Genomic DNA, 12563 nt, shown 5'->3' with positions numbered 1-12563 from the left:
TATGCCTGAACAAGACTGATGCTGTGTATTACAGATCTCAAGAAACCTGATAGGATGAATCTAATATCTTGGCTGGCTTGCTAATTACCTATGAACGGTAATTTTTTTTTCTTCTAAAAATTATTAAAATGTGATAAAGATTATCATAAGCCCATGAAATCAAGTAAAGAGTGGAAAGCATATTTTGAAAAACTCAGCCTCTAGTGCTTAGAAAATGTGGAATTGGGGCATCTCTGCAAGATAAGCATCTCATGAACTAGGTCACTCTGGGTAAGAAGTGGGAAGTCCTTTGGTCCGTATAGACTACTTCGCCATACAGTGACAATTCCCCACTGATGATTATTGAACTAACAGTCTCTCCCTCAGGTGTCTGATGCTGGGAAGCCATGAGTGTATTCATTAACCTAGTAACTCTCTTGCAAAAGTACTCTTAAGAATGCATGAGCTTGTGGGTCAGCTCTAACTACAGCCTGTTTCCCCCTCTCTTCTTCATGATCATAGGATGCTCTGGCCAGTTGCGATGTGAATGGGAATGACTTGGACCCGATGCCTCGTTATGACGCAAGCAATGAGAACAAGTAAGATTCAGAGGGCGGGCTGGCAAGGGGCTGGCCGGGAGCTCTTCTCTCTGCTTACGCTGGGGGGAGTCTTCTCTTCAAACCTCTCGGTAACAAATGGTCCTCAAACCACAGCAAGAGAAACAGGTATCTTCTCACTGAAATTTTTGAGTAAGAAAGTGGAGTTGTCAACCTAGGAAAAAAGCAGCTGCTGTCAGAGCCCTGGGGACTGGCTCAGCATCTTCAAGTCTTGAAGATGGAAGTGAAGATCTTAGCCCTGTAGATAATCTGCCCATTAGAGATAAATGTGCTTAGGGGAGAGAAAAAAACAAAAGGGTAATGGTAATTCCCAAGGGTTCACTTACTGTTAGATCCAGCGCATTTGTTTGGTCATTGCAGTTATAGTCACAGATTGGGTTTTTCACCAGGGCACAATACAACACTCAGAGAATTATTGCAACTGGTGGGCTGCATCCTCTTTCCTATCCCCAGTCCTAATCAAGAGGTCTAGTTTCTCTTTCCTCTTAGTATGGTAGTTTTTAGTGACTGCAAATGAAAATGCAAATCCATTGGACAGTAGTCATTATCGCTCTTCAGTGGGTAAGTGCCAATGGCTTTTTTGCTTCTTACAAAGGCGATCACCAGACCACATTAGTTCGTCTCTTACCTCTCTTAGTTCCAAGCTCTTCTGGGGAAACATTATAATTTAGAAAATCTCATCTGACTTTTTCTTAGCGTGTTTCGGCTGGGGCCACAAAAAATGCAAAGAGGACTGCTTTGACCATATGCTGTTGCTGTTGCAGTCCACAGCTTTTCATCAGGGGAAATTGTCTTAGGTAGTATTTGGACAATAAATTGAGATGAAACCAGATGTCGTGGAAAAACTTTCTCTTGCTTTCACCATCTACAAAGAAGTTTCCAAAAAGAAGCTGTAGAAATACGTCATGTGTTAATATGGAAAACCAAGTATATATGACAAATACGGATCTGTGGTCAAAGCAATAATTCATAAATTGATATAGGTAGACTTTCCCAGAACTTCCAAACAGACTTCTTTGGGACCTAGCTTTTATTGTCTAAATGATAATGCTCCAGAAATTTCACATAAGCAATAAAAGTTTCAGGCAACATGAGCTGATTTTTTTTGTTTTGTTTTGTTTTTTAGCCCAATTACAAGACAGCGTGAAATGACTCAAATCATTTAGCATTTTAAGATGGACTCTTGTGCTGTGTGGAGGAGATATGAGAAGTCCCGGGCCTTTTATATTTGCATTGAGTTTAAAACTTCTCTAACACTACTCTTTTTTTTAGATTTATTTATTTGTTTGTTTATTTATTTATTATGTATACAGTGCATATTAGGTCACGTTACTGATGGTTATAAACCATCATGTGGTTGCTGGGAATTGAACTCAGAACCTCTGGAAAAGCAGACAGTGCTCTTAACCACTGAGCCATCTCTCCAGCCCCTCTAACACTAATCTTAAAAACAAAAACAATGCCGTGTTGCTGGTATTCTCCATACATGGTTCTCCATACATGTAGCATAGGCCTAACCAAGAATCCGATGACACTCTACAGAGTCTTAAACACAAAGAAAGACGGAACTGCCATCTGTAGCACTCACAAATGTCAGTGTGTGCAGTCACTGCTCACACAAAAGGGATGCACTTAAATGCTGACCTAGTTTTGCGTATGTTAAAGAGCTAAATGTATCAAAACTGCAATAAGGTTGCATGTATCAAAGGCTGTGTGCATCAAAACTTACCTCAGAAAGAACCTGAAGTGTGCTTATTCATCTTTACAAGCACAAGTAAGCCCATTCCAGTCCACATTCTTAAATGAAAGGCGAAGAGAAATGCTAAAAACGAGAGTAGAAAACGTAACAATGAGAGAAACTACAAAGCGGGCTGAGGGTTTATCAGAATGGAAGGTGTGTGGGGTGAAGGCCCTCATGTGACTATGAAAAGAAAGGAAAGCCACCTGTGAGCAGGCAGAAGCTGCAGGTCCACCGGTGTGACCGCTCCACTTGTGGGGCATTGTATCCTAAGATGAGAGCTGTGTTTGTGTGGGGCCTACATGTTCAGTTTATCTGATGCATTTTGTTTTGTTTAATATACATAGAGACTGTCGGAGAGAATTGCACATAAACAAATGCCAATCCCGCATATGCTCAGCATAGTCCCTAATGTATCTGTCATGTTAGATGAGTCTGTTTATCAAAACAAGTGTTACAGAAGCTGACTGCAATAAGCCTGTTCACTGCATTTATCACAGAATTGTTTGCAGAGAGAACAGAGGAGGGGAAAATGTAAACTATCTAGATCATGTTAATGCCAGCGTCCCCCTGTAGGATGTAAATGTACAGATATGCTGTGGGTAAGAGCTAAAGACCTACGCATTGAGCTCTGTAGCTAGTTATGTCTAAAATTTATCCCTTCGTTAGTTATATGTAAATCTCTGTATGGGGGAGGGCCTTTTTCATTGGAATGGAGTGCTGATGGTTACCATTATCAAAGGTATGTCTGATGTAACAATGCTGACCAATGTGTCCGTATGTAAAAAGGGTAGTTCTTTGAGTATTAATTTTACTAGTGATTTGTAAACTATTTCGCTGTGTAGACTTGGCTGTCCTGGAACTCCCTCCGTAGACCAGGCTGTCCTAGATCTCAGAAAGCCACCTCCCTCTGCCTCCTGAGTGCTGAGATTAAAGATGTGTGCCACGACCACCTGGCTCAGACTAGCCTTTTAAACCTATATGCTTAAGTACAGTAGTGAAATAGTATAGATTGCTACTGGGTTGGTTTGGGAGAATGGCTTTTAAAGTTGACCATTCCCCAGGACTTTGTTCATGGATCACTGTAGTGTTGTTCCTCCTGGAGTATTGCCAATGTGTCCCATTTTGATCCACTCTAAGAACTTTATTGCACGCGATGGGAGTTTAGTTGATGCATGATAGCAACGTTGTTCAAGAGGTGTGCTGATAGTTTTAGTCTTTTTTTTTTTTTAAGTTTTTGATTGAAATAGAATTATACCGTTTTTCCCTCCCTTTTCTTCCTGCAGCCCTTACAAAATACCTTCCTTGAAGCCCTCCTATATCACCACCTACTTTCAAGTTGATATCTTCTTTTTTTAAATCATTATTGCCATGCATGTCTGAGTATGTGCTTTCAATGATGACCACTCTACATTGGATAACCAATAAGGGGTTAATTTTTTTTTTAATTTTTATTTATTTATTATTATGTATACACCACTCTGCCTGCATGTATATCTGCAGGCCAGAAGAGGGCATCAGATCACATTATAAATGGTTGTGAGCCATCATGTGGTTGCTGGGAACTGAACTCAGGACCTCTGGAAGAACAGTCAGTGCTTTTAACCTCTGAGCCATCTGTCCAGCCCAAGTGGTTTATCCTTTATTTGTAGTCTTGACAGTAAATGGAAAACTATTCAAGATCCTACACCAACATTCCTTATATCTGTTTATAAAAACCTCAAACCCCTATGGTATCAGGGTGTCCCTTTAGCCTTTCAGTAGTTCTACCTGATATTTTATGTTTTGAGTGTTTGTTTGTTGTTAATGGGGTGTGTGTGTGTGTGTGTGTGTGTGTGTGTGTGTGTGTGTGTGTGTGTGTGTGTGTTCCATCTTGGCTAGCTAAGAGCATGTATTCTAGCATTTACGGTTAAACTACTTCTGCTCAGTAGACTTACTGTCCAATCCAGTTGATGGCTATGTCTTCAAGCATGGATCCATGAGTAGATAGTCCTGCTGAAACCAGGGTTTCATCACATTAGGAATAAGAGTAGATCTTTCTCTGAGAAGAGATTACTGAACCTGGCTCTCTGTGATTAGCTTTGGATCTTACTACCCTGAACTTTGCTACTTAAAAGTAATACATGGAAAGTAGGACAACAGTGCTCACTCTAAAAAAATAACAGTAAACTGTAAAACCCTAAGCTAACAGCATACTGGGTGATGAATAACTATAGCTCTTATCACTGTAATTATATGTTCTGTTCACGTTTCTGACTCCTCATAATCAGTTAAAGTTTAAATTATCTAAATGGATGTGTGCATATGAACATTTCACATCTAAATTAAGTATCGGGAATCCTATCTCCAGAGTTAAAGGTTGAGCTAGAGGCTGCTCAGCCTCTGAAGGCTGAAAGCGGCAGGTCACCCAGTCCTCAGTACAGCATGCCTGTCATTCTTTGTCTAGTGGTGGGACTGTGCAAAAATTTTCTCCTTCCATGTTACCACGTCCATTGATATCCCCATCATTCTGCAGCCATTTCTAGAAGAGCCTGTCTCACAATGGACTTCCTGGAACTCAGGCTTTTTCGATCTTTCTGAGCCTCTTCCCTAATGTTCCCTGAGCCATAGATGCAGAGGCTGGATATGGATGGATCTGTTGAGGCTTGGTTTCCCTTTGTCTGTGTATATCTGAATTGTGTCAAATTGTGGTTTTTTGCGATGGTCTCCACTGGCTCTAAAGAGAAGTTATTTTGATGAGGGGTGGATGCAGGTTATATGACATGAGAAATATAAAAACAGGGAGTGAGCACCCACTGGGAGTTGGGGGAGGAAGCTCAATACAGAAGTAGATGCACAAGGGACAAATAATACCACAGTTGTTTGAGCTTCAAGTAATCATTTTTTTATAATTACCCCAAAGTTGTATACAATACATATAAATGTATGTATGTGTATATAATCATATGTGTATATATAGTAATATACCTATATCTGCACATATATCATAAAGGAAGTTATGCCACTTATAACGATATACTAACAACAACAAAAACAGTACCAGGTAAGAGAACCCTCCTTTAGAATGGTTGATCAGGGTAGTCCAAATGACTCCCAAAACAATATAGACTAGTGATACAGCATTTGGTAACCTGTAGAGGCTGAAGCTAAGCTCCTATTTGTGAACACACCACACTCTCAGGACCCAAGTCTCAGATGACTCTAGCTGGATCTAAACTGAAATCCTCCATCCTGCGGTCTAGTATAAATGGTAGCAGAAAACACTAGGCAAGCTGCCAAAGGAGGGTGCAACTGGATATAAGATCATAAAGGAGAGGAATGTCGAGTTTAAGAAGAACACACTAGGGAAGTTGAGGCATATGCTATGCAATACTCCCTTGTACAATCAGGCCAACTGGTTTGGGGGTGTATTTAGACTTCTCTAGTACTTGGCTGTATTTGTTTATTCATTTTTTAAAAATAAGTATTAGTTAGGACCTTACTTTGTGAAAAGACCTATACTAAATGGATAGCTATGGTGATGAAATCTATACTGGTTACTAATAGATTGAATTGGGAATAGGCTTCAGAAGGAACCAATGGTTCTAGAGTTTTCAGTACCAGTAAAGACTACAACCTAAAACACATGCAAATCATCTCTCTTAGACTTACATGACTAAGCTTTGAAGTGAAGGAGATCACCTCAGAAGTACAGCAGTTTCTTTTCTCACCATTTTTTTCAGTGCCCAAATGGTGACATGTCGAATCTGTGTTACTGATGATAAAGAAATAGCATCATAAGAAGAAACTATAAAAGCCCTCCTGCCCTTCATTTGCCTTAATGCGTCGTAGCTTGCATTGCTGTGGCCTGAAAGCGGAGACTGCCTCCGTACAAATGAAACAGTCTCACAGTCTCCTGGCAGTTCATCCCCTCTACTCCTATTTCAGTAAATGAATTATTGATGTCTGAGTTAGAGCACCCTTTCCCTAGGTTGCCTCCTGTTAAATGTTCTCTCTGCTTAAGCCATGGCAACATATGTGACAAAAGATGACACCACTGCATTATATCGGGTATACGGTGTGTGGCTTCAGAGTCCAATTGCTTTTCAAAAGAAATCAACCCAAAAGTTACAGATTCATTTTCTTAAAGGAATAGATTTTTTAATTTTCTTTATCTCTTATTCTGGAGATTTATCCAGAGTAGATAGAAACACCATGTCCTCTGGTTCTTTAATCTTTCATCCATTCTTTTCTGGTTTAAAGAATGTTAGTATGGCACAGAAACCAATGTGTGTGCATACCTCTTTCTTATTTCTACACAGCTGATGCCAGGAGATAGTGTACTAAAGCAAAGCCAGTACATTTGGATTATAAGGGAAGTATAATAAGTCAGTGCTAGACTAAGCTCCCCACACTGTGCAATCTGTGACCATACTAAGTTGAAGTACTATTACTTTTTTTATACCAAGAATTTGATCAATTTATGATAAGTAGTTATCTATAACTTACGAGGTCATACAAAACCTTCCAAAGGGAAAGACGGTTGTTACCAAAGTTTAAATTGCTTTTCTTCATAGTTTCTAAAAATTTTCTTTAATATATTTGCAGGATAATAGCTCCATCTAGTAGGTCTCTGAGTGTCAAATAAATTGATGTATAATAACATTAACTGCAAGTACAGTTCCCAGAGTCTTCACATTCAGAATATTTCACACTGTTCATATGTAGCTGACATAGTCTGTTGAAGCTGCTATAACAATGCGTCTTAGACTTGGATAATTAAAAAAAAAGACCCAGAAATTGAATAGTTTTGGAGTTTGGATAGTCCAAGATTAAGGCAGCAGTTGATTTATTGGCTGCAGCAGATCCCTTTCTGATGAAAATGCTTCTTCCTCTGTGTCTCTACATTGCTAGAGGGACATGCAAACTCCTTTGGACAGGCTTCATAAGGGTACTGGTTCGATTCACTGGGAGAGTGAAGGGGTTTCAGGCTGGCTTTCTCAGTTGCTGGACCACCTCCCAATCTCTGCATCCCCAAAGACCTCAGATCCTTTCAGCTGGTGGTAAGGGAGGTTTTCTGGGAACTTCTTGTTCTGGTTCAGCATTTAAACGATTACATACTTCGTTCCCCCAAGCTCTGCCTGTGTCTGTGTCTGTCCCTTGACTAAGCTGCATTAGCCATTATAAAGGTGCTCAATGTTCTGAGATAGGCCTATGGCTGACACAGCTATGTGCTGTCCTTTATTTAGCTTGCTGTCTTAGAGAGCAAGAAGAAAAAAATGTTCAAATGCATCTGAGGACAAAAGTAATTAAATTTATAAGAGTTGTTTAAATAGCTGTTTATTCTTTAATGAAGGTTGAACAAATACAGAAAGTGGTTATCTAACCTCAAAGTCCTATATAGCTGTTACCTGAAGTATAAATATTCATCTTCATAAAAATTACATTAATTATTCCAGAGCTTGTAGTCATGCTAATGTAACCTTCAAACTCCTTTGTTCTGCTCTATGTCAGTTTCACTATTTTCTCCTCTAGGATTTGGGGACTTAGTGCCTTGGGACCCTCAGAAACAGTTTTGATAAAGAGTCTGATTGATGCTATAGGTTAAAATGAAGTTTGGGTATAATTTATGTGAACCCCATGTACTGTTGACATGAATAATTGATAGTTGCTTGAATTTAAATTTCTTATTTAAAAAACAAACTCACAACTTCCCCGGCCTCTAATGCAGATGGAAATTGCAGTATGGGAAGAGATAAGTATCCTTTTTAAATAATGAATTAAGTATTTGAGCAGGTTTCCCAGACAGGTGTATTTATTTATCTTTCTTTTTAAATCTCCGACTTCCCCCTTTGCATTCCCGTAGTTTCTGCTATTTCCTTCCACCCAGAAATACGTTTTATCACAGAGCGTGAAAACCTATAGGTCGAGGGGAACAGTGTCTTGGTGGCCTCACTGAGCATTAGCAAAGGGTCCAAAAACTCGCTAAGCTGATCTGCTGGCAAATTCTCTGAGACAATCTGAAGAAGAAAGGCAACAGAGGAGAGGAGAATCCTGTTTTAGTTATTTTACTACCTGTATAAATAACAGGGTCATTCCGCAGAACATGCGGAAAGAGTATTTGGACCTCAACCTTGCAGATTGTTCACTTTAATATCATTGAGATATTGTTTATACAGCGGTAACATTTTAATTCTCATCAAATTCTTCCAGGTTAAAGGACAAAAGGTAGAATTTTGTTCTTGTTAGCAAATAGGGGTACCATAGTTTGAATGCCTATTAATTCTGCTACAATAGAAGCTTCCTATTCCTGTGTGCATCAGGCATTGTTAAAACATGCATTTAGTTATCAGAAGGTTGCTCAGCAAAGAAGACGGGATGATACAGAACAACAAAAACAAAAATTGTCCTGGTACCCTGCCCATAGCCCGTTGCCACTGGATCTCTGTTCTTGGAGGCACATCCTTCTCCGATTTCCCTTGCTATCTCACTGATCCTGTTCATCTTAAACTGTCAATGACCTGTATATCTGTGGTGTTATGCTTGGTTGTATCTGGTTACCATATAAACATAAACTAATAACATTAGCGCTTTTGCATCTCACATTCAGGAAATGTGCCCAAGGCTATAGTGTCAGGCCGACTTTGAGCTCATTTATTCTCCCACCATGTATTTACCCACAAAGCTAACTTAGGCAGTCAATGAGAAGCTGATGTCTGGGTTGGTCACAACCTTGTGGAACTGTCACAACTAGAATGCAGCACTATGTTCACTGAGACGTTGGTACCCAGGCTTCTGCTTCTTTAGAGACAAGGAGCGCAACTGAAAGGATCTCTGATGTCATGTAGATCACTGTGGCTAGGAACAAGGAGAAAATATCATTTGTTTCAATAAAGAATTATATGAACCTGGTCCCACAATGCAATCTATTCAATTGATATAAATGAAGGGAGACCTAGTGAGGCCATAGGATATTTATTCACAGGTGGTAGAGAGTTAACTGCTGTGACTTGCATGAACTCAAAGGCAGACACAAAACTAGAAAAACCATAATTGGAGGGAAGGAAGAAAGGAGGGAGGGATGGAAAAATAAAGGATAATAGGCGGGTAGAAAGCTGGCTGGCTTTAGGTTTGGTCTCATAGAATGATGTCAAGGTGAAGGTAGAGCTTGGGTCTGTCCTCTTTCAAAAACTCTGACTAATACATATTAACAGTCTCTGAAAGTGAAACTTAATGAGGACCAGCTGATCACAATTCAAGTAAAAGGTTTCTGAAAACTGTGTGAAAAAGCCATATGTATGAATGCTAATGTTATTGCCGGTGTTTATAAGACGCAAGTACTCTGAGTCTGGAGAAATGGCTTAACAGTTAAGAGCACTGATAGCTCTTCCAGAGGACCCAGATTTGACTTCCAGCACCTACATGGCTGCTCACAACCATCTGTAACCCCCGTCCCAGGGGATCCAATGTCCTTGTCTGACATTTTTGGGTACAAGGCACATGGTGCGCAGACATACCTGCAGACAAAACACACATAGATTTGTAAATACACATTTTACAAAATAAGTACTAAAATAAAGTGTTCGTCTAATTCCCAGAGGCCACTTCACATTGCTGTGTTTGGAGGTCAGACTCTGAGGTTGGGATCATACGAAGTAAGAGTGACTGACCTGGGGTTTTTGCATTTGAGTGAAGAGCTTTATGAGTGCTCTGGACATGTGGGCTGTGAGTAAAAGATTCTCTGTAGAAGACTGAGCCCAAGGAGTATCTGGGAATGGGGGACTTCCTCCTACTGAGAAAGGAGTGATAACTTAAGGATGTGTTCCCCTCTGGAGACAAGTAAGAGTTTTCATTGCCTGTAAGTTGTTGACCAGCTCTAAGAAACTAAGAGCATACAGGCTCCCTGGAATCCCCTCTTCTCTGCTCTCATCCCAAGCTGCCATCTCATGAATTTTAGAAGTGACCTTTGTTACAATAGTTTGCCTCTTCCTATTTTTGGATACCCACATCCCATCTGCATATAATTTACATATGCTAGTATATGCATTTGAGTTTTGCATGAATTACAGGTAAAATTCCTTGTGGTGACATCCTGGGTTGAGATTAGCTGACTGCTCCAGGTTTTGTGTGACCTTCTTGCTTTTGGTTGGCATTTTCTCCTTGAGAAGTTCATCCTCATAGGATCACACCCCCTCCCACACCTGCCCCAATTACCAAATATAGAATTCTATTTTCTCCCCAGCCCTCCAGCGCGCCGATGTATCAGGTTGTTGTGTATGCCTTCTATCCCTTTCATTTTCCATCCTCCTGATATCACGATCTTCCCATAGACACTAGTATTGTCATCACGCCAGAAGAGCAGCACACATTGGTCTCTAGCATATGACCCAGTCTTGACATCAGTGACTTGTTCCTGACACTAAGTGGCCTTATTTGAACTCACTTTAGGCAGTACTCTACACTGTGACCTGAACTGTTGAACTCATGAACTGTGAGATTCTCATAACGCTGACTGTATTTATGTTTCTTTATTAGAGTTATGGGAGAGTGCTTTGATGTCTTCCAAAGGAATGGGAACTAGTTGATATTAGAGTTGAAACAAACACTTTGGTTTTGTTTTGGGTTTTATTTTGTTTTTTCCTATTTCTTATCTACCTGCCTAATGTTGGGCAGTGGAATGGGAGAGATCAATGAAATAAGGCACTTGAATATGCTGAAATTTAATCCAAAGGAGGCACACAGGTTCCAGGTGAGGAACCCTGTTGAGAATATCTCTAGTAACGGCCTTGCATTTCCGTCTAGTCCACCCTGAAGCCCACTGTGGGGCAAGTGGGACAATCCAGGCTCTCCCATTGGGACTGCAGTTTTTCCCACTGCAGAGTTGCCTTGGTGACTCTGACTCCATTCTTTCGTCGAATTAAGATCAGTGTGCTTCAGCCTCTGCAAGATGTGGTACTGATGGCATTATAATCGTGGAACAACAAAACATACTTAGCTGTGAGTGATTCATGTTGTTAAAATCTTTATGGCCCAAATGCAAATAGAAGCAGCTATTTGAGAAGCTGTTTCAAGTTATATTGATGTTCTTTATTCCATATCTGTTCATAGGTGCCTTTTTGTACATCAATCCATTCCGTTTATGTTCTTCCAAAGTTTTGCTTGTGTTTCTATGAGCTTCTTTTGAGAATCTGCACTGTCAAGCCTATTTCAATTATAAGGGATACTAACTCATGCTTAATGCATCCTGGTTGAAGGAGAAGACCCATTACTCTTCATATATCTGTCAAGACTTGCTTTCCCCTTGTCTTTAGCCCGATGTTAGGCTGAGAAAGAACTTTGTTAAGAATATTACCCATATCTTAAACTCACATAATATTTTTCTTAAAAGATTTGTGGGTTTGTGAAATTCATACAGATAGTACATATTTGTAAATTTCTAAGCCATATATTTGAAGTGAAAAGAGAAAATGCTTAGAGGTGAGGGAGGCCTAAGTAATTCCTAGATAAATTGCACTTAAAAATCTTGTGACCCTCCTGCACACTGAGAGAGTATATTAAGGCATCCATACCCCCCATGAAAACAGGCATGTGCTGAAATATGGGCAAATATCATATGCTGATATTTAGTTAGCTGTGTCAGTATGCACACTTTTAGAACTTAAAGTATATACACTGTTCATTAGATTTTCCTGTGAGCATTCCTGTAGCTTCGATAAGCTTAATGTGTGATTTAAATGTAGTAGAGACTAACATTTCCCCCTAAGGAGAAGCCTTAGCTGTTGTAACCATGGACTACATACTCAGCAAAATCTAACAAGGCCATTGTGTATTTTTCATGAGAGAATAAGAAAAGGGGGCAAAGCCTTGGTACTATTAGTCTGTCCAGTCCCTCTTGGGTGGATCTCACCAACTCAAGCAAAGGACAGCCATCTATGAGGGAAATGGTTTATAAGTTACAAATGCCCTATAGTTTACAAAGTACTTTTACATGTATTCTCGTCTATCATGTAAAAAGTAATGTCTAATGGCAGATAGATTCACACACACACACACACACACACACACACACACACACACACACACACTGCTATCTCAGTTCTGTTTTATATATGATGAATTTTCTGCTTGTAAGTTTTGATGAAGGCCAAAGATTCCTTGGGTATGGTTACTGAAAATTCTGGAAACTGTCCATTTCCATATGCTTCCCATACTGTAGTCCAGGGTGCTCCATATCATCTCATTCTAAAAAT

General features: G+C 39.9%; 1 protein-coding gene across 2 annotated transcripts in view; it reads left to right on the top strand.

The window, feature by feature from the left end:
• The window catches only part of Pcsk5 (proprotein convertase subtilisin/kexin type 5), a 426655-nt gene that overhangs the window by 134994 nt on the left and 279098 nt on the right, over positions 1-12563 (top strand). For both annotated transcript variants that reach the window (XM_051146218.1, XM_051146217.1), the window contains exon 5: positions 502-578. In XM_051146218.1, the coding sequence (XP_051002175.1) occupies positions 502-578 (77 nt within the window). The remainder of the gene's footprint in view (positions 1-501; positions 579-12563) is intronic.

Source organism: Acomys russatus, chromosome 5 (assembly GCF_903995435.1).
Source record: "Acomys russatus chromosome 5, mAcoRus1.1, whole genome shotgun sequence".
NCBI lineage: Eukaryota > Metazoa > Chordata > Mammalia > Rodentia > Muridae > Acomys > Acomys russatus.
This window is presented reverse-complemented; position numbering and strand designations above follow the sequence as displayed.